The sequence below is a fragment of the Neomonachus schauinslandi genome, chromosome 5 (assembly GCF_002201575.2).
Source record: "Neomonachus schauinslandi chromosome 5, ASM220157v2, whole genome shotgun sequence".
In the NCBI taxonomy this organism is placed as follows: domain Eukaryota; kingdom Metazoa; phylum Chordata; class Mammalia; order Carnivora; family Phocidae; genus Neomonachus; species Neomonachus schauinslandi.
In genome coordinates, this window is record NC_058407.1 from 14,762,010 (window position 1) to 14,785,732 (window position 23,723).

Genomic DNA, 23,723 nt, shown 5'->3' on the forward strand with positions numbered 1-23,723 from the left:
TGATTTATACTTAATTTTTTTTAATCTGATGCAGAACATTTATCAGTGAACAACCTTCACTCAAGAGGGGAACTCAGAGCGGGGAGGTCAAGAGCCAACTATGTCCCAGGCCAAGCCAGTCGTACAGGACCCTCTGGGCCCTAGCGCCCCTGGAGCTTTGAGTAGATTTACTGAAAGGCCAGTGTGAGTGCATTCCTCACCATCACAATCAGAAAACACTAGAGATCAGCACCCCGACAAGATGACAGCTGTGGTTTTAAAAAAGAAAAACCAAACAAGCTCCAGAAGTGAGATTACAAACCAATCACATGAACGGTAGCCGGCCGTCAGTTGGCCAACCCCTGCTGGGCCGTAGGGGAAATCTGTCACTTGGGCCACCTCGCCCTGGCAAGGTGGGGTCAGGTCCCGGAAGCGGGCCAATTGGATCAAAACGTGGTCTGAGTGGAGGGAACTGGCCTGGTGTCTCCCCAGGCCCAGGGATGAGTGAATTGATGGGGTCCCCAACAAAGGGAAGTGTTAATCTTTGATCATATTCTCCACCAATAATTCCTGGAGGAAGGAGAGAGCTGGGAGGAAAAGGCCTGGGGTGCCAGGGGCCGGGGCCGAATGGGGGGGGGGTGGGGCGGCGATGGCGGGAACAGCACATGGCGCCCTCTCTGAGCTTCTTTTCTTTGTTTGTACCTCTTCCTGTACAGCTGTAGAAACACAAGAACGAGATATGGTAAGTGATCTGGATGTTTCCCTGAAGTTCCAATTTGCCTCCACTACTCTCTCTACACTTTCCTTTTCCCACACTCTGGAGCAGACACAGGAACCAGTGCACACAGAGAACTGTCCCCAGTTTCCATGTGCACGAACAAGTCAGCAGCTGTGAAGACAAGGCCGAACACACATGTACTCTAACCACCGAGCAACTGTGCCGCCCTGGAGAAGCACTCAGGCCCAAGGAAGGACAGCTGAGTGACATGCACTTCCAAGACTGCAGTCTAGAGCTCTCGAACTAATACGCAATTTTAGGTCAGCTTTTCTTGAAAGTGGAAAATTTAAATATCTGTTGAGAATATCATGCCACAAAATATAAAGTTAAGGTCTGGGGGGGGGAGGAGGGACAGCATTTAAATCTACTTTTTCACCTAAATCATGTTCCTAATGGACTCCACTTAAACCACAACAAGAAGGAGATGCCAATTTCAGAGGCTGCCACATCTTCCTAAAGAGCAGTGCTGTGAGCGGAGGACCCAGCTGAGGACTCTTCTCTAGTGGCCGCCCCCCCCCCCCGCCCACCTTTCTCTCAGTCCTGTCAATGTCTTGTACGGTAAGCATCTGCGTGTCAAACAACAGTTATTCTTTTCATAACATATGAGTCTAACGAGCCTAAGAGCTGGACTACTCCACAGAAACTTAAATTTTTTTGCAACAGAGGAAAAGAGAATGTTTTATATTAAGTAAAGGCAAAAAACAATCACTGCGGTAATATCTCTTTTCCTATGTAATTAAGAAAATGAGGACTGAGTCTAAGATAAAAGTTAAAAACACTTTCATTTACTTAAAATTAGCAATAAATTTGATAAAAACAGATTTCATTACATAACAAAAGTGATAATATGCCTTTAACATACTAACTGATTATTTCTGTGTTATATTAACATCAGCCTCGATATCAATACCTACTTCTTTCCAATCTGTGTCTCGAGCTCTAACAGCACCATCTACAAAAAAAAAAAAATAAGGATTTAAAATGCTTCATGCATCCAGCATTAAAGAGCACTTTTGCTTTTGTCCTAAGGAAACTGAAGCTTACACATGAAGCACAAAAAGGAACACGAATCATTTGTTAACCACACACCAGAGGACCTGTACCTTGCACCTGACTCAAACCTCTCTCGCTCTCCCTGCCCCAGCTGTCCCTCACTGCGCCTCCTCCCCTGGTCTCATCTGGGTACGGCCGCTACTTCGAACCAGAGTCTCTGCGACACTGACTGGGTGACAATCTCTGGGTGCGCATTGCAGCCCATCGTTACTGGAGGCAAAGCTGACTTCAGGTTTTCTTCCATATCTGGGTTATTTTCTCCCAACTCGTAGAAGTATGACCGTGACGACTTAAGTATTTTTTAATATACTTATTTACTTGACATATGTGAAATGAGGAAAGAGGGACCCCTTCAACTTTAAGTCTAATGAAGAGTTCAGATAAAAGAGATGTCTTCTTGGGAAGCTATTACATGGGCACGGAAGGAAGATTTTATAAAACTCCAGTCCCATAACATTATGCCCATAGGGAAATTCATTATAAAATCTGAACCCCCAGCTTACAGATAAGCTTGTGGCCCACAGTCTGGAAATGAGATAGAGACGACTGCATTTTGTATCTCAATTTGAATATGTACGTAAAAGGGCTTTTTTGCCTATTTTTAGCACAGCCTGTTTTTCAGCTGGTTCTTCTATATACTTCGGTCATTTTGTCTTCTCTAATTTTTTTTTTTAATTTGAGAGGATACTTGCTGCCTCCTGGAACAAAATGACATTTTGAACTCTGGATTCAGGGGCATAAATAATGTAGAACAAGGACCTTAGGAATCAAGGAGGAGGACAAGGAAAAACCAGGTCATTCACTTCTTACATTCTGAGGTTTTAAAGAGGAAAAAAAAAAAGTTTATCAATCCAAACGACTCTACATAATATTCTCAGTATGAAAAAGAAGGAAGGGGATCTACCTGCTAGATTTTTACAGTTCCCAAGAGGGTATGTTATACATAGCACCATCATTCACTCTTTTTTTTTTCCCTAAGATTTATTTATTTATTTATTTATTTGAGAGAGAGAGAGAGCACAAGAGGGGGGAGCGGGAGAGGGAGAAGCAGATGCCCTGATGAGCAGGTAGCCCGATGCGGGACTCAATCCCAGGACTCCAGGATCATGACCTGAGCCGAAGGCAGTCGCTTAACCAACTGAGCCACCCAGGCACCCCCACTCTTTCTTGAGGGTTCATGAACCACAAATATTTTTTACATTGTAAACCAGTATATACCTACATATACACATACTGAAATAGAAATTTACAACTATTTTATAAAATGCATATGGTTTTTTTTTTAACGACCCATTACATTGATTTCATGACCCACCTCAGGGTCAAACCAGTTTAAAAAAAACACTGACATGCGTAAAAGAAATTCCACCATCAGGCTTCTGGACTTGTATCTGGAAATCTTGATTCACCAAAGGGCTTTTACATTTGGGGTAACGTCTCCTCAGCCCCCGAGATCCACTGTCATCACTGCTACAATCATCACCAGGTCACCATAAATGAGACTGTATGGAAATAAAGCTTCCCCAGCAACGTGCCCCAGGTTGTATACATGAAATGCACCAGACTGCTAAGTCATTCAGAGGATGGTCTCAAAAGAAAGAATAAACCTGAAATTTTTCTATCTTGAAATATTCTACTTCGTCTACTGGGCTACTTGTGTTATGAAGAACACAAAAAAAGACTGGGCAGAGTTTTCAGGATATAGGCAAAAGTAGACAAGGCTTAGAATCTCCTTCCAGCAAGGCTACAGGTTATGATTATTTGCAACTCTTAAAAAAAAAAAAAAAAAAAAAAAACCAAAAAAACAGCCTACAACTAAAAACTTTTGGCAAGCTAAATAATTAAGACCTCGGTAAGAAAGAGATTAACATGGCATCACAACAATCACCTCGAAAATCCCGCAGATACAAACACCTCCACAGCAGCTGGTCATTTGAAGCGATAAGGAGGTCACGACAAACTGCAGACAAAGAAAGAACTGAACGAACATCCAAAAGTCGGAAGATCCGCAGCTTCAGCTCCAACGGAAGGACTACCAACCCAAATACATCTGGCAGGTTCAGTGCTGTAAAGAAAAGAAGAACAGGTGTCACTGAGTAAAGAACATCTAGCTTTCCCCACATATTTAACAAAGTTATCAACTTGTTCCTAAGTGACAAATTAGAGGGTAGTCTCCACTACCCAAGTATGTGACACCTACAACAAACTTTTAACCCCAGGTTGACCAGATGGCTACTACTAAGTCCCTTATTCCCTCTGTTTTAGTGGAAAGACAAATACTTTTTAATACAGGCCAAATGAGTAACTCTGACAACTTCTAAATGTTAGCCCATGGTCTCCCTTGTTTCAAGCAATACTCAATGCAACAAAAACCTCTCTACTGAACTACAGAAAACGGATGATTTGTTGGCTTTTATAACTAGCTCCCAACACTCCCACTTATTAGCTGTGTACCTTTGGACAAGTTACTTAAACTATAATTCAACTTCCTTATCTGTAAGATGGGTGAATAGTACTGCCTACCTCCCTGAGTTGAGAATTAAATGTGTGAATACATACAGAGTGCTTAGAACAAACATTCAAGTGTTAGCAAGTACTATTATTCGCAGTCTAGCAGGCTAGAAAAAAGGGAAGTAGATAAATTTCAGAAGCACGCCAAGAAAGGAAAAGAATAACAACACCTTCCAAAGTCAAATGAAAATGATTTAGTATTAGCCCCTTTAAATAGATGTGATATTGTTCTCCACTCGCAAAGATAACTGAAACCCAATAAAGGCTTTTAAAATTCACATTTTTCTCTTTCATTACCACCACCTAAAGAAGAAAACTATGGTAACAGCAGCCTTGGCCCATGCAACTGGAGACCTAAAATATCTCAATATACAGACAGGAAGTAAAAGCCACATATCTATTTGTGTAATTCTGAAGTTATGTTCCAGCTAAAGGACTGCAGTAGATTAGGATTCTCATTTTCTAGCCTCTAATTACACTTCCCCACCACACTGCCACAGGCTTGGCCATTTTGATTGGTTTTGTGCAGTGAAATGTGAGTAGAAGTGGCATATCACTTCCGAGCAAAAGCTGGAAGAACCAACACGTGGCTGGGCTACAAGAGCATGTCCCGGGGAAGGACCACTTCTTCAGCCACAGCTAACCCCCACACAACATGTACGTGAGTGAGAAGACTAAGTGTTTGCTTTAAGTCACTGAGATTTTAAAGTATTTTTTTTACTACAACATAAGTAAGAGGTAGCTAATGTAAGAATTCTGAATGAATTATAAACCTCACTAAAATAGTTTCATCATCTATAAAATGAGAATAAAATTTCCTTCAAAGTTGTTAGCATAAAAAAAGAATGCATGTGTATATCCACCATACCCAGCATAGAACCCCAGTAAATCATGTTTAAAAAAAAAAAAACTTAAAACCCAATTTACAGGCTATCCATTATTTAGTATTTATTGAACGCCTATTATGGACCAGACCCTGCGTTGGGCCATGAGAACACAAAAGTGGACAAGACCTATTCCCTGATTTCACAATATTTAAAACCTTAGGTGGAAAGAACTCATGTTAACCATTATGATACAGTGGAAGGTGGGCTACAATAAAGATGCCCAAAATGTTGAGGAAATACAAAGAGAAAGTAAATAATGGTTAAGGAATTAACATTAAAGCTTAGTTTTAGAAGACCAGAATTTCACTAGGAGGAGAAAGAGGCAAAAGTCCTATGTCAGAGTCACAAGCATAGGATATAAACTTCTACTCTTCTTTCTAGCTATCTGACCTGTGATCATTTATCATCTCTCACCTTGTCGGGTAAAAGCCAGAAGAGGATACACCAGCTGGTCTTTGAAGAGACGAGAGAGCTTCTGAAGATCTTTGTATATCTTGGCTACATTTTCCCCTAAAATATATTTTTTAATGAAAAATCAAAACACAAAATCAAGTGGCAAAACCTGAAATGGTATTCTCTATTTCCGCCAAACCAAAGTGGTAAATTTTCACAAATAATTCTGACATAGACAGACATGAACCAGAGTCTCTAGCAGATGAAGAAATGCATAGTGTGTGGCTCTGAAAACTAAATCTTAGATGTAAAGCTAAAAATCTCACAGTTTCAAATAGGGCTGTAGGCAACCTATATAGCTCACAGGCTATAATTATAGTAGGAAGAATTCTGGGGTCAGAATTGTACACACAACATGATGTCCTGAGCACCTGCCCAACTGTCCAGGCACTGGGAGTGTCTAGTGGGGGGGCCGCTCTTCCGGTCCCAGCAGAAGGAGAACGGTATCTGTTACGTGAGGACCAGGTGTCAGCAACTTCAGGCTCTCTTTCACATCAGTAGTTCTCCCAAAGTAGGAGACAAATACTCTGACCCCCATTTTAAAAATAGGACAGATACTGAAAGCCCACCCAAGGCCTCACGGTAAGCGGCAGAGCAGGATACACACCTAAGTCTGGCTCCAATGCATTCATTTTAGCCGCTGCCACTCCAAAGTGTGGGTCCCGGATCAAAAGAACAGCCATCACCTGGAAACTTTAGCACGACTGAATCTTGGGCCCTACCACAGACCTACATTTTCATATCGGAACCTGCATATTCCTAAGATCCCCAGATGATTCACCAGCACGGGAAGCATGGCCAAATGCCACCCAAGTCCCCACCACGGTTCTGCTGTAGTTCCACCAGGCATTGAACCATCTGATCCATGCCTGTTTGCTCACCTATTTAAAGGAGATACTACCAGTGCACCAAAGAGTGGTTAAAACGTAAACCTCCACACACAGTGCCAGGTGTATTCCAGATCATCAGTTTATGCGTGCTCCCTCCCCATTCTGTAACTAGGTACTTCACTATCTATAAAAAATAAAACACTCTTGGGCGCCTGGGTGGCTCAGTTGGTTAAGCGACTGCCTTCGGCTCAGGTCATGATCCTGAAGTCCCTGGATCGAGTCCCGCATCGGGCTCCCTGCTCAGCGGGGAGTCTGCTTCTCCCTCTGCCTCTCCCCCCTCTCATGCTCTATCTCATTCTCTCTCAAATAAATAAATAAAATCTTTAAAAAAAAAAAAGTCACAGTTGACTGACATATAAAAAAAAATTAAAAAAAAATAAAACACTCTTTATAATTTGATTGATATCTTCCTTGCATGAACTACAAGCTTGACTTGAAATCAAATATCAAGATATTTAAAAAATCAATTTGGTTTACGGCCTTTTTTCAAGTGTGAAAACTGACTTTAAACAAGCTTTTTCCTGCAATTATCTATGATAGAAGTAATCAGGAACTTATCAGTAAGTATATATTAGGTAATCTACTATAAGCCACAGCAAAAAGTAATTAAAATGACTTGTCAAATGAGCAGCGTTATATAACCCTGCCCAACATAAAAGTACTATATTAAAAATACTTAATATAGTCCATAAACTTACTGTGATATTAATTTTCTTCCTCCCCTTTCACTTCCTTTCTCTTTATTTAACAGAAACCAGATAAGGAGTATGAATCTGAGCTACATTCCTATAAAAGTTGTCTTTAAAAAAAAAAAGGCTTAGGAAGGACGCCTGGGTGGCTTAATCGGTTAAGCGTCTGCCGTCAGCTCAGGGCACGATCCCAGAGTCCTGGGATCGAGCCCTGAATCGGGCTCCCTGCTCAGCAGGGAGTCTTGCTTGTCCCTCTGACTCTCCCCTTTCTTGTGCTTTCTCTCTCTCTCACTCTCTCAAATAAATAAATAAAATCTTTAATAAAAAAAACAAAACAGGCTTAGGAGTCAAATATATTCCAATCCTGAATTCCACCATTTATTAGCTCTGTGACCTTGAAGTAATTTTTAACCTTCTCTAGACCTGTCTCCTAATCTGTAAAATGGGCATAATAACCTCTACTACTGTGGAGTGTAGAGTATTTCTACTCCCCATAGCAGGTCCTCCCTAGTGTCGACAGAACTAAAGTGTTGTGGCCAAGGAATTTCAAGTTTTTCCGGTCCCAATGGTAAGACCATCTTTACAGATTTATCAGTCTAGTTTGTGCACCCTCAGCAGGGGCAGTGTCACCCACAATGGGACAAAAACTGGTTCTCAGAGGGCAAATTAAAAAACCCTAGCTAGACCATTGGTTTGTGACCCTCCAAAGAGCCACAATACACAAATGAAAATACACTATATCTACGGTATTAAAATTTCATGGAAGAGAATGGGTAGGGGGTGAATTTTCTACAAAGGCTCCTCAGGGGATTGATAATGCAAAGAGGGCTGAGAAAACACTGGTCTAGGGTGACGATAAATGTTCAGAGACCATTATAAATACATATCCGGACGTCCCCTTTTCCCATCAGTTTTGGTCTGTGGAAGTTCATGGACCGCAGGGCCTGATGTCTCCAAGGAACCAACAAGAATAAGTCTCTAGGCCTTCAAAGCAAAGACCTAGATCTAGGCAGCCTTCCCTCCAAGACACTGCTGTCAATGCCACCGCCCCACGGCAGCAGGCCATGCCATAGCTGGACTGTAAAACCCTCCCGAGTTTACTAGGAGGGCGAAATGGAATAGCGTCTGTCAAGGTGCAGGTCCAGCACAAAACCAGCACTTCAAGATGCGAGTCCCTGCTCCACCCATCTCCTCTCCTTCAACTGCCTACCTGCTTCTCATACTCTGGATTTAATTGAAAAAAATAAAAAAGAAAATCTGTCTCTGCATCTACTAATAATCTTATAGAACACAAGCAAAACCATGCCTAGAATGCAAACTTCTGATAAAGTTCCAATCTGATCAAACGGCCACCAAATCTATGTCAGTTGAAGCTAACAATTCTGAGTAGTTTTTCCTCCAATAATCTTCAATAATGAAGGCGCACTGTATGGTTTCCACAAAACACAGACCCTCTCCATACTGGTTCAATACGATGCTGGAAAAATCCAAAGATTAATTCAGAAATTAGGAAGCATCGGTATAGCATGGGATGAACTACATACTAGTGTCATTCCATAATGGCAGTACACATATCATCCAGCACTGCAAGAACCTAAGAAAAGCAGGAAAGAAAAAGATACTCTGCAACATATCTTAAATTTGTTTTAATCTCATTCAGAAATTTTCAGTCTCTCAGACATTACCTTTCAGGCTTTCTAAAGTGAACCTCTCAAAGCTTCATCCCCAAAGTTCAATCATGCTTTTCTTACCTGGTTCTGCTTTGCAAATAAATGATCCTGGCAGCAGCTGCAATCTTTTCACACTTCTGAGCTCACTGTTGATCTTTAGTGTAGCTGTAAATAAGCAAAAGAAGACAAATAACTCTTGTCAGTTCACCAATGGCCTTCATGTTTTAGCATGGGCGTGCATTTCCCTGCCCCAACATACAAAGGACGCTTATTTCCTTCCCTCGTAGCGAAGTGTAAACCTGCCACCACATCAAATAAAATCACTCTACAACACCTTTAAAAACTAAAGGATGCACCTTTATATAAAATCCACTAGGTATTACCAACAGCAGCTTATTAGTAATTGAAAGATATGCAACAAGGTTAACAGGAGATAGTTAAACATAATAAAATCATTATTTCTAACAAGGTCCCTAAAAACTCCATTTATTTTTTTTTATTTAACCCTTGGCAAGGAGTCTTCCCTTGTTCATTAAAAGAATCCTGCTAGTTTTCACAACATCATCTCTTTCTAGCCCAAAGGACCACTATCCTTGACATCACCAGAGGGTTCAATTTTAATAATATATACAAAGGCGCACTTCATCTCATTCCATGAAAGAGCCCGTGCTGTGCTTATGCATATGTGCACAGAGCAGGAGGTCCTGGGTGAAGGAAAGACTTAAGGACACACTGCTCCTTTTCAAAGAATCAAGCCTGGAATGGCTGGCTGCCATGCAAGTCTGTGAGGAGCCGATGTGCCGAGAACAGTAAAAAGAAAAAAAAAAAGAACAAGATAACAGAAACAAAGAAACCATCAAGAGACCTAGCAGCCATTCTCTTTATGCTATGTATCCTGAAACCAGTGAATAGAGGCTATTATACATGTTGTCAAAGTGCTTTTGTAAGAAACGGAGGCAAAAATGACCACCTCAGTCACCACTGGGTAGCTTCAGCCTCACGAGTTAGGATGTGATGGAGCAGAGCGACCGGGAGGGGCAGAAACGGCCGCCCCTGCCATGTGTAAGAACGCCCAGCTGGAAGTCTCACGTGCTCACTGAGAAGACAGAGCTAGTCCTTCTGCATCGGACAGCCGCATCCTGACAAACGTGGAATACCACCAAAGCCGTTAAAGCTGTTGAAATTTGAGACTTGAATATTTCAAAGAATCTAGTGATTAAAGGGAAGTAGCAGAAATCACATCACAGGGGACCTAGAACTAGCTTTCATTTCAAAGATCAAGACAGGGTAGGACGGTGGTTTTCAAAATAGATTTTTGCAGAACAAACATTTTCAAACAAAATTTTACAAGGGACCTTGATAAATGCAACAGACGAACATGGTACTGCTCCAGGTTTAAGTGGCAATTCGGGGTCTACTAAGCCTCCTCTTCCACCTCAGCAGAACCAGTAGCTGCTGAGAGCTCGGGGCTAAGGCGTATTGAAGCAACTGCCTTCGCTACACAAAAGGCAAGCTGTCCTGAAAAATCAAAAACGCAGTCATTCCAATCTCATCATACTATCTTATCTAAAGGGAGAAACCTCAAAAATCAAAACAGAGCAGAAAAAGATTCTAGTCACTCCACTGGCTCTCTAGAAGGTGTGATTATGGGACTATTCTGGAGACCACTGGTAGACATATGGACTTCTGGGTGACATCTGAACTAAAAATGAAACGGACTGCCATCCTTGTGAAATTGCCAATATGAAAGAGAAGTAGACAAAGCAACTATTCGAAGTGACTTTCCTGCGGGCGCAAACACGCGCACACACACACACGAAGGCAGTGCTCAGGCGTGTGTCCGTGCATTACCGTTCAGAGACGACGACCCCCGCTCAATCTCACCTCTTACCATCGCTCAGTTCCAGACTTTGGTCAAAAAAATAAACATAAAGTCATCTGCAGCACAAACAGCTCATATGTAATAGATCATCTCACTCCGATGATCGCAACACCCCCTGGAGCAAAAACATCACCAGGTGAAGACAGCTGAAGGGTACCGCTGCCTAAAGAAGCCTGCCGCCGGAACATCAACCCACATCGTCTATAACCTTTCCGACTCCTGTGATCAGCGGCCTAGGGACTAAGCAGAGCTGGGAAAGACTCAACTAGATCATGAGAGCCAATCACCAAAGCAGCTAGACGACATCTGGGGAGGCACAGGTCAGCTCTGGTAAACTGACAACCGTGACTGCGCCATCCAATTACCGTTTATGACAACCAGGGTTCCCAAAGGCACACAGGTGAGAACAGCAGAGCCACCCTCGCAGAGAGGGTGCGTGTACTGCAGCTTATACACACTGCCTGACTTCCAGTGCTCGGGCATGGACAGAGCTTTCGCCTCCGTCCCCTGGGGAAGGAAATCAAAGAGAAACAAATAGTGAGGAAAAGCATTACTCTCAAAAAGACTAAAAACCCAAGAGGCCCCTAACTTGTCTGGAAATAAGCATTCCATACGGACCCCTTAATAAAATTTGTCAAATCATTACTATCGTCATTAATAAAATTTTGACAGAAAAATGTTACAATATATTATCTTCCATCAAAATGTTTGTTCAAGTAGATATAATAATATCTGAGACAGGGATTGATTCTCTCTTCAAAGACTCACTTACTCTGTCCAGCAAAGCCATATCATTATTCAAGACCCATAGCTCAATTATCATTTTGCTTGTGAGGCCTTTTAAAAAAAAATCTCGTTTGGGGACGCCTGGGTGGCTCAGTCGGTTAAGCGGCTGCCTTCGGCCCAGGTCATGATCCCAGGGCCCTGGGATCGAGTCCCACATCGGACTCCTTGCTCAGCAGGGAGCCTGCTTCTCCCTCTCTCTCCCTCTGCTTGTTCTCTCTCTGTCAAATAAATAAAATCTTCAAAAAAAAAAAAATCTTGTTTGTCATTCTCTTTTATCCCCTAACATTCTGTTCATACTTACATTGTTACACACTTCTATTATGTTATAATACATCATAATTTTCTTTTTATTTGTTTCTCTCCCCAACTTACGGACACCTTGGGGACAAGGACTTATCCCAGTATCTTTATATCCTAATTTCTGGCTCAGGGCATGGCATGCTGCAGGTGTACAATGGTCACTGAACTGCTCCACATCTCTGTTACTCATAACATGGCCCAGAGACCAGTAGCATGTCTACGGTGTGGGAGCATGCAGTCTCAGGCTTCACCCTAGACTTATTAAATCAGAATCTGCAGGGGCGCCTGGGTGGCTCAGTCAGTTAAGCGTCTGCATTCAGCTCGGGTCATGATTCCAGGGTCCTGGGATTGAGCCCCCCGTCAGGCTCCCTGCTCAGCGGGGAGTCTGCTTCTCCCTCTCTCCGCTCACACTGTCTCTCTCAAATAAATAAATAAAATCTTTAAAAATAAATGAAATAAATAAATCAGAACCTGCATTAGTAAGATCCCCAGGTACTCTTAGGCACACCAAGGTTTGAGAAACTCTGTTCTCCTCCATGGCTCTCTGGCATCCCATATACATAGGCATCGCTCCTAGAATTTCACCAATACAGTATGACGGACTGTAGACTGTCTCCCTCCCCCACTCCTGGACTATAAGCAACCCAAGAGCAGGGACGAAGCACTGCACCTGTCACTGGTAAATACTTACCAAATGGAGAATGAATGAATGAGTGAAGGGAACAATGTCCCTCTTCCTAACTGAACCTTATTAGATTACTGGCAATTCAAAGCCATTACCATAAAAATCCAGTAAACTATCCATCTAGACATGCCCATCCCACACTCTTGACCACAGTTTACTACATATTATCATACATAATCTTTTGTCTTTAATACAGAAATCTAGAAAACCACAATATCCTAGTGATGTTTATCAATATGCCGTTCCCAACGGGAAACTGAAACCCTAACAAGATGTTTGATTTCTGCTTATAGTCTTACCTGAGGTATGTAACCTGACTCCAACATGAGAAGATGCACCGATACTATCAAGGCGTCATTGGCATTAGAACAGTCCGCTGACTGATACAGGATCTCTAATGAATGTGGCACCTGCCCTTCCACCGCCTCACTGCAGAGCATCGGTTCTGAGGGAAAGACACCTGTGCCCTCTTCCATATCCACAACATCTTGAGCTGAGCCAGCTTCCAAAGTCTGACTAGGCCCCGACTGAAAAAGATAACAAAAACCATGAATTCATTAAATAGACTTTTATTTTTATAGTTTACTTTGTACCCTTTGAACTCCGATTAGTGCTCAAAGCCAAAGCACATTATTAGTTTGTCCAGTATGCCAAAAACCTGGACGTCAACCTAGCCTTCTCCCTCCACCATCCTAAACTCCACCTTCCATGTGATCTGTCTTGCAAGTTCCACGGAATCTACCTCCTAAATATGCCCAAAATCTGCCCCTACTGCTCCCCAATGGTACTTCAGACTCATTTACCTCCTGGCCTCCAGTAATAGCCTCCCCAGGTATCCCTGACTCCACTTTGTCTTCTAAGACATTTCACTTACTGCTGCCAGAGGTTTTGACAATTAAGAATCCAACTATGTCCTATGTCCCAGCTTAAAACTTCCCAGTATTTCCCCAACGCAGATAGCAGCACTTCCCTAAATTGTGCCTTGGACTGCAACCCTAGACGTCCTCGGAAAAAAAGAGTTCTACAATCAATGAAGTTTGGAAAATGCTACTACATGCTCTAGCCACTGAACCCCACCCTCCATATTCACACAATACACTGAGGCATACCAGAGCTCTGAAATTTCAATAATAATAATGTGTGCATAACATTTAGCCAAGAAACACCACCCTCCTTCATCAATGCTCAGCATCCCCGCGTAACACCTACTTACGGTCTCAGAAAAGCAGTGTTTCATAGACAACATGCTGAGAAACGCAGGCCTAGAAAATGAAGTCCAAACTGCTAAACCTCCTTAGCATACAAGCCCTGTATCACTTCATCGGTTTCCTGACTCTGTCAAGCCCACTTCCTGCCAGGCCCTTTCTCCCCATGCCAGCACTCCCCACCTCTGCCGAAGAGGCAGCTCAGACTATCACCCTGCCTTGCAGAGGCCTTGACTACTGCACTTTATCACACTGCATTGCACTTTCCTGATTACACATCTACATCCTACCAGGACCGCAACCTTAGAAAGGAACAGACTCCACGTCACCTACTTTTGTAATCCCGGTACAGGACCTGGCACATAGTAGGTGCTCAACAAATGCCTGCTGAACCAATGTTAAGGATGGTATCTTACAATTTCCTAATGGTTTTGTTTTCAGTGTCTTCTCATTTGCACCATACAAGAATTCTATAAAACAGGCAAGTCAGATGATGTTGCCTTTTTATACATGTTTTAATTGTGACTCAGATTAAATAACATAATCAAGGTTACCAGCTAACAAAAACCTGAAATGAACCAACATCTCCAGACTCGCAGTTCAGGCTTTCAGACACAATACACTGCTTCAGTAAGACTATGTTACCTATACTAATTTTGCTCAGGTTTGTTTCTGACGTACGTGTTCAACTCTTGATGCAAAACACATGGTTCTTCTCTTTAAGTTCATATTTCCATTAAAGAAGGGACAGAGGAAATTAAAAATTATGTAGGACGAATGAAAGGGTGGAAAATATATAAGGGAGCAAGAGGCTGTTCTTCCAAAATCCCTGAGGACCTAGCCCTTATTGGCTTATGGAAAAGATCCAAATTCATTTGTTAAAACTTAGAGGCCAATGACAATTCGCACTCTCCATCATATTTCTGAACAAACAAAACTACCTGTTAAAACCATATAACAGCTATGGGGCGCCTGGGTGGCTCAGTTGGTTAAGCGACTGCCTTCGGCTCAGGTCATGATCCTGGAGTCCCGGGATCGAGTCCTACATCGGGCTCCCTGCTCAGTGGGGAGCCTGCTTCGCCCTCTGACCCTCCCCACTCTCATGCTCTCTCTTTCTCTCTCTCAAATAAATAAATAAAATCTTTAAAAAAAAAAAAACATATTAACACCTAAATTATGAAGTATGTAAGCTCTTTGCTTCTTATTTATCTACTCTACCTAACTTTTGGCTATTTACTACTTACTGACAGTTGCGTGGGAGACAATACATGTGGAAAAAATATTAAAAAAGAGCTACCCTAAACTGATAATGTCATGGAAGTTATCAGAATCCCCTGGTGAGCTTATCAAACCTTACTCCCACTCCATAAGAACCACTGACATTCTGAGCCATTCTGATATGATATGAATATTTATCATGTCCTCCATGCATGTGAAATGGGAAAAAAAATGTTCAGCACCACCTCTCTAAACAGATCATTTGTCACGTCATTTACAAATGATAGGAACAAGTAATTAAAATTCAGTTTAGAGCTAACATTAGGGTCTGTACCAGGTTATCCCCATTTTCCATCAAAGACTCAACAGGTACTAGGAGAATTCCCAAATATATGAAATAAGAAAATTAATTTACACTTAATTACAAGAGTGAAATTTTCCTGTTGTTTCCAGTTTTACCCAGCTATTTTCCCTAAGACTTCATTCTACATTTATTTAGCAGATCATACTGCTTCAAGCACTTACAGCATACTTAAGAGATTTCAAGCTCACCTTCCACACTAAGATTTTACAGTCACCCTATACAAGTCTTAGAATACAAAACAACATGCTTTTAGAACTGAAATGACTAATTTGAAGCAAAATTAATTTGTCAAAATTTTCCACAAGGAAACTAGTAAAGTAACGGTCACATATACTATGGAAAGTTCTTACTGGGCATTTTTACAAATATATAGAAGTAAAAGGATTGGCCCCTTCTACCAGAATCTCTGAATGAGTCTATCAGCAAAGAAGATTCAGAAATATAATTTAAATATGTGGCTAAATATTCTATTTCTTACTCGCTAGATTACTTTCATGAAACAAAAACACAGAGATACATAATAATTTCTTAAAAAAATCATAAAAATACTTTGACCTTTACAAAGCCTTTTTTAAATTGCTTAATCTCTTTGGATACTATTATTAAAAATCTCTGGGGCGCCTGAGTTGGTTAAGCATCCGACTCTTGATTTCAGCTCAGGTTGTGATCTCAGGGTCGTGAGATCAAGCCCCGAGTCGGCCTCCACACTAGGTGTGGAGCCTGCTTGAGATTCTCTCTCTCTCTCTCTCTCTCCCTCTGCCCCTCCTCCCATCCCCCTGCTTGAGTGCACTCTCCAAAAACAAAACAAAACAAAACAAAACTCGACAAAGGTGATTTTCATACTTTACCGATCTTTTAAAAAGCATTTCTTAGTACCTGTCTATACTTGATGTCATGACAGGCACAATGCATACTTACACTCACAAATGTTTAAGCCCTGAAAAAAAAGCTAAGCTGAAATGATATGTATAAACACAAAAAACAATGAACACAACGGCATATACATTAATATTAAAAAATTAAGTAATATATGTGATCACTTGTGCCATACAAGAAATCAAAAGGGTAATAAATAATGAGGTGTTTACAAGGCAATACAGATAATCGATACTAAGAAATTAAAGACAATCATTGGGCTGTGGCTGGCAGGGCCTTGGAAGACAGGCAGAGACAGGAGAGGCAGGAAAGGTGGTGCATTCCAGGCTGGGGGAACAGCAAGTGCGAAGGCATGAAGCAGTAGGTGGGCTGTGTGTGCGCGTGCACATGAGAACGTGTGAATGTGCCGGCTGGTACAGGGAAAATGATATGGAATCTGGTCTGACTGGAGATGAGAGTCTACTGGAGGGAAGAAAAGAAAGTAGCCCTGAAAAGCTTTAAAAACTAAGTACAGGAAGAGAGACAACATTTTCCTCCTCTGTAACATGACAGGGTTAAACTAGAGATAGCTGGTCTTTTTCAGCTCAAAAATTATAAGCACAGGTATATCAGTGACACAAAGTTACTAAATGGAACAACATAATCGAAAACGTATAGGAAATGATGAACCCAGAAAGTAGACGGAAGGACAGATATTGGAAGCCCGGAACAGAAAGGAAGAACTCACACGCCTTGTTAAGGGGTTGGATATAAGGAGTCAAAAATCATTCCAGGGTTTTAAACTCAGTAAAACAGTGGTGCCACCAACAGAAAGGGCAGCTGGCTGGCTTGGGAAGAGGAGAACATTAGTTCGTATTTCCAAATTTATGTCGGCACAGAACATGAGAAAGCAACGCTTAAAATCCAGGTATAAATGTCCTGCAAATAATTTGGAAATAACTGGACTCTGTATAGCCTTAATGAGAGAAGCAGACCAGAGAAGCTAAGCTGGCAATCACGAGCTTAGAGGCAACAGGAGCAGCCAAGGGACAATTTGTCTGAAGGAGTGAATGTCTAAACAAAATAAATACGTAAAAACTGGGTTCTTCAGAATGCCAGTCAAGTACTGGTCCAGGCATTTAGCAGTTTAAAAATTTCAACAAGAATATAATCTGCAATCTACTAGTAATAATTATGCTGACTGATAGAGAATTCAACTGAGGTGTTCAGTATGCTTTATCAACTACCCCATTTCTCATCTTGATATTAACACCTACCATATTGTCATCACTGCAGTCATCAGTTTGGGCTGCCTGTCCTTGGAATGAAGCACTGGGCTGTTCATCCTGTATGCTGGACTGATTGGAGCTGGCGGCCAAAGAGGGTTGGTCATTATTCTGGAGTGAGGAATGCTCTGAATCTGTGGATGAAGGTAAGTTAGGTGCTGGAATGGCATCTTCAAGAATCAAACATATCAAGTCCCCAGAAACAATCCCATATGAAGCCAAGGTCTCTTCATCTCCAGTGAGGGCATCCTTGTTGTTCAATGTGATTGCAAACCGGGTATCAGAACTGCCAAGAAAGATGGATAAGGACAGTAAGAGCTACCTACCATTACCCGCCACCATTTCCCTCAATAACACACTTAGAACATATATATAAGGTACATGGTGTCAGCCTGGAAGAATTAAGTAATGAAAACAAAACAAAAATAAAAAGGAAGCCAAAGTTTTGCAAAAACTATCAAAATTACTTGTTCTTATCACCGAATGCCTTGGTTATAGACTTCTAATGGCTACAATTCTATCCTGGGACGCAGGATACAGTAATTCTCTATCATTAACCCATGTTCTCACCAATTCTAAGGTACACACTTCACATCTTTTGTAATTCTGGTATCTTTGAAACAGGGATGCTTCTTAAAATTGATGACACATCACAGCTTAATTGCCAGCAACTTTAGTGTTACATAAAACGTGCATCTTAAGATTGACAGCAACTTAAGATTCAATGAAATACAGTCTTTTTAAAATACAAACTATGTCACATCATTCCTCTGCTGAAAATCCTCCAATGGCTTCTATTTGAACTCAGAACAGAATCTTTAACATGGCCTCCAACGCCCACCATTTGACCCTTACCCATTTGTCCTACCTCATCTACCCCATCCCCTCACTCACTGTTTTCTATCAATGTAAACTTTCTATCCCTTCCTCAAAACAGATCAACCTCACAGCAGCCTCTGGGCCTCTGCATTCGCTCTTCCTGATCTTCAGAGGGCTCACTCTCACCATTCCGGTCTCAATTCAAATGCCACCTCTTCCAGGATGCCTTCTGCCTGGCCTCCATCACTCTATTCCATTCTCATGTTTTATTTTATTATAACATCACTATTTGAAAATTCCATATTTATCATCTCTTCTCCACCCCACCACTACAATTTAAGTTTCATAAGGTCGGGTATCTTGTCTGTCTAGTTCAAAACTATATCTCCAGCACTTGTCAAATAAAAGTATTTGTGGGATAAATGCAACCAACAAACATTAGTTGGGAAGATGGGAGATGAAAGTGAAATCAGGGCTCCCTAGTCATTGTTTACATAACAGTCAGCTTATGTCTGTTCCAAAACACTAGATCCATGTCCTAGGTAAATATTCACAATCACAATAAGATGAGTATGTAGAGGATCAGTATAAATTCATCCCTCCCACTGTTAAATACAAGGTCACCTTTCTTACTGATGATGTGCGATGTCTTTTATAATGAAAACAGCACAAATCCAAAAACCCACTGCTAAACAAGTTAAGAGCTCAAATTAGCCTGAAGCAACGAACTCTCCCTTCCATATCACAGGCTCTCTGATTTGAGAGAATAACCATCACATAGTGGTGAAGAGTAATTAACAAACCATTGCACAACCTTTTCTAAGGCATTTAGACTCAGCAATGCTGACTTCATTAACTTTTTGAGAGGTCAACCAAGGATGAAGTCCTTTGAAAATCATGAATAAACAATATTCTTGCAATGCTGCATTTTCAAAAGTGCTCAAAATAATGTTTTCTTTCACATGTAAAAACGCTTTTTCTTACCAATTACAGTGTCTCTTGTAGAGAAATTACTGAAGTTTTGCTTATTAGAAAATCAATAGCTATGCTTCTGTTTTCAAACCCTCTGATAAACGTTGAAAATCTGCCAGATGCCCCCCAAAAACACCATCCCAACAGAAAAAGAGAGAAACACCTCAAATGTACTATGTGTTTATGGACCATCCGTCACAGCAAAAGGTTTGGTTTTTTTAACAGTATCTAACAAAATAGTCAAACATCTACCTGTAGAAAAGCTAAAGAATTACATGATTAATAAAAATGTTGGCCTTCCCTCCCCATTTAGAAAAACGGAAGAGCTATTTCTAAAGTAACATAGAGCTTTTCAGCAGAGGGGTTAAAAACTGGTTTTCTGAAACTGAAAAAAAGTTTTTTTAATTCATCAGAAAATGCCATCCTAGAAACACCAGGCCTTTTAAAAATACTTTCAAACCCAGATGCACTTCTCAGTGAAGACACTTTAAAAATAATAATGTCCTATGGTCATTTTAAACTGCCCATGTTTATAAAGTGAAGATACTTTCAGAAGAATGAATTTACTTTCAGAAGCTGAAGCTTACATTCCTTCCAGTTAACCAGCCTCAAAAACAAACCCAAAGGGGAAACTAACTTGGCCTCTTGGATAAAGTCCTTTCAAGACTGCCCCTAATTTAAAATATAATATTAATAAAATACATATACATATATATGAAAAAATCTTTTTTTAAAAAAGTTACTTTTGAAGAATTCTGGTGGGGTAATGGCATCAGCATACAAAACGCTTAGGTTTAACCCCAAGAGATAACAACAAGCATGTCACTTAATACAACGTTTAACAGTTACGTCAATACCCCATTTTTAATTTGGAGAAAAACAGGCTTACTTTTAATATAGTGCCTTAACCTGAAAAATGAAAGGTGAGTTCATAATACGGCCTCATTTTACTCTATTCCCTAAAAATAAAGTCAAGGTATATAAAAGTCTCATAAAAACGGTCCATTTAATTAACAGAAAGGTTTTCTTTTGACGAATTCACCTAAAAAGCTCCAGCGACCTTTTTTTTTCCTTAGCACACTCAGATTCCAAACTCGCTAGTTCAGTACGTGAAGAGGCCCACCCTTATCTCTGTCCCTCTACCCCCAGATTATTGTCCCCAGAAAATACTCTCTGTGGAAACAAAGCAGTCTCATTTGCAGCCCCATAAATTAATAGCGGAATCTGGTCCGTTATTTCTCAACGTCACTGCCCCCAAACTGCAAGCTCTCCAGAGTCATCCCACGGCCAACGTTTATCCTAGTTTTAGCAAAACAGCAACAGCTCGCCCAGGGAAATTGAAGGATCTGAACCACGCCGACACCCCCGAGCGTGTAATACTCTGCGGCGGGTAAGTCAAAGTGCTCCCCGCGGGCCGAGCACGCGCAGACTCAACGCGGCCCGCTCACAGGTGGCCTCGGATGGAGGGCCGGTTTCTAACTTCTAGTTCTAGAACTTTCCTTTTTCCATGGAATACTGCGACAGCTGGAGATGGTGGAGATGGAGAACTTAAATCCCACAGAGCCTGGAAAGGTCTACCCCCAGCCGAACCCCTACGCCCCGGCCTGTCCCTGGTTTCCTCTGCTGCGGAAACGGAAGCGACGGCTCACCCTGCAAAGGAAGGGAGCCCCCGGGACGCCAGGCCATGTCCTCTGCGAGTCGCGAGCCGGCGAGCTGCAGCCCCAGCGTCCGCGCCGCGCCCGGTCTGCGCGCGTCACAGTCCCTGGGACGCCCGACCCACGACGCCCCGCTACCGCCCGGCCTCACGTGACCGCCCGGGGCGGGCGCGCGCTCCCCCGCACTGCTCCCGGGCCCGCGGCGCGCCCCCGCCGCAGCCGCCTACCTGAAGCCCCAAGTGGGCAGCAAGGCCTGGCTCAGGTGCGCGCGTAGCTGGCCCAGCGTCGGCTCCGCGTCTGGCATCTCCAGCGGCCAGGTCCGCTTCTGTAGCCGGACCCGCAGCTTCATGGTGGCGGCGGGAGGGCCCCAGGGGCCCGGACCCGGAGGCGGCAACGGTGACGACGGCGCGGCGGCGGGCCCGGAGCGGCGACTACCGGAAGACTAGCGGAGAGAAGGACCCGCCGCGGCCCCTGCCGGCGGGTCTCTGGAACATGAGCGCCCCGCCCCTCTCTTGAGGGCGCCCCCTAGAGCCCACCCCTTGGGCGGACGGCTGCCCAGCCAGGCCGCTCGGCGTCTTGTGATCGATGGCTCGGCGCGCAACGGCGCCGCCTGGGAGTGAGAGGCGCTCAGTGCGCAGGTGTTGAGACTGCCGCGGGGGGCGGGGGGGCGCGGCTCTGTCGGCGGTGGCGGCTTGTCTGCGGCCGGGGCTGTGCCGACTCCTTCCAGGCGTGCTTAGAGAACGTTAACGCCGAGAGAGAGGCTGCAGAATATGTGACTTGCCACTCCGCAAGCCCCAGGCGTGTCTGGTTCTTAACTCATTTCCTCCGCGGCGCTCCGCTCCAGCCGCAGGCATCTGCTCTGAGAAGCCTTAGGTTGAGCCCAGGCTCTGCTAGTTTCCTCCTGTTACAGCAAAATATGAAACAGCTTGTAGTCCCTGATCTATGTCGGAGAGTATAGTAGTAGTCTGTTACATAGCAATCACCCCAAAGTTTAACGGCTTAAAACAACGAACGTTAGTTGTCCCACAGGTTCTGTATGTCAAGAATTTGGGCCTGGCGTCTCTGGGTGGTTCTGTCTTGGTCTCTCATGAGCCAAGGCTGCAGTTTTCTGAAGGCTTGACTCAGGCTGGAGAACCTGCTTGCTGGAGAGCTCACTCACATGACTGTTGGCGGGAGGCCTGTTTTTCAGGGCAAGGACCTCTCTATGGGGCCAATTGAGTGTGCCCATGACTTAGCATCTGACTTCTCTCATAACACGTGCTCCCAAAGAGACCAAAGCAGAAGCCACAGTGTCTTTTGTGATCAAGCCTCAGAAGTCACATACCATCACTTCTGTCATTCTAGACAACCCTTCAGTGTGGGAGGATCAACCCAAAGGCATGAATACCAATAGGGATCATTGGGAGCCACCTGGAAGGCCGGCTACTATAGAGAGTCTGACGATGATTACGATGAAGATGATGATGATAACTTAGATGAGAGAGGGAATCGTCAAATTTCACCCTTGTATGATAGCCATTGTCCAAATCATTATGAAAGAGTTGAATGAAGTTTCTCCCAGTAGGTGGCAGTACTTGTCCACATCCTGATCTTCATTGGTTAAATAAACATGTATTGAACACCTACTTTGTGCTAGGTATTATTCCAGGTGCTGGGGACTCAAAGATTGAATTCACAGTTGACTGAATCAACTCTTGTAGTAGAGTGTAATGAGTTTTTTGTTTATGACAGAGATAATAACAATTCTGGGGACTGGGGTACACAGAGAAGGGTGGTTGTGCCAGTAGGATTCTTTTTTTTTTTTTAATTTTTTTTATCATGTTATGTTAGTCACCATACAGTACATCATTAGTTTTTGACGTAGTGTTCCATGATTCATTGTTTGCATATAACATCCAATGCTCCATGCAATACGTGCCCTCTTTAATACCCATCTTTAGTGGCAAACAATATGAGATTGAGGAAGGGTGGCAGGACCAGGGTGGCTCAGTGTGGCCAGAGGGAAGGACACAGTGGGTACATCTCAGATAAAGAAGATCCTTGAGCTAAGCCAAGGATTTGAGACACATTCTAGAATGTGTGGGAAGCCAACGGAGAGTTTTAAGCAAGGGATTCTTTATCGGGTTTCTTAGTTCTGAGCAATAGAGACTGACTCTGGCTGACTAAGAAAAGGAACATGTTAAAAAGGATACTGGATAGCTCAGGAAATTCTGGGAAGGACTAAAGAAGTGGTTCCAGGCTAGTTCCGGGAATGAAACTCAGAACCACGCTGAAGAACTGGCCTGATGGGGAAACTAGCCTGAATGACTGGGATTGCCCCACCCTGCCCTGGAGGAGACTGCTGTCTCCCTGACAGGAACCACTGCGGAATGGCGGCCACCTTCAAATGCCACACGTTTTTGCGGCCTCTCATACCAACAAAATGCCAAGCTTCCAAAAGAGCCAGTTTCCTCACCTTGCTCACTTCTAAATCAAAGGCTCATAGGGATACATCTGATTAAGGGAGACTGGAGTCCAATGCCTGAGTCCTGGCTGCAAAGGAGACTGAGATTGGGGGATCTGAACTCCTTCCTTGGGAAGGCAAATATCCCCAAATGTAAAAAAAAAAAAAAAAGGGGGGGCCATTCAAAAGATGGTAGGAAGCCATGAGTCTGAAAGGACATAGGTCAGATCTGAAATGTGACTCTATCACCTGTCGAGTGTAGGGGATATATTAGATCAGGGTTCCTCAACCTTGGCGCTGTTGACACTTGGGCTTCATGAATCTTAGTTGTGGAGGACTATCC

At 42.9% G+C, this 23,723-nt stretch overlaps 1 protein-coding gene across 1 annotated transcript; it reads right to left on the reverse strand.

The window, feature by feature from the left end:
- FBXO7 (F-box protein 7) lies at positions 1 to 21,401 on the reverse strand. Its single transcript, XM_021687611.2, is given in 10 exon segments — positions 1 to 589; positions 591 to 695; positions 1,672 to 1,709; positions 3,699 to 3,875; positions 5,623 to 5,718; positions 8,992 to 9,075; positions 11,158 to 11,299; positions 12,863 to 13,090; positions 17,483 to 17,777; positions 21,165 to 21,401. Coding segments are annotated over 10 exon segments (1,572 nt in total). The 5' UTR covers positions 21,287 to 21,401; the 3' UTR covers positions 1 to 304.
- Positions 21,402 to 23,723: the final 2,322 nt, after the last annotated feature.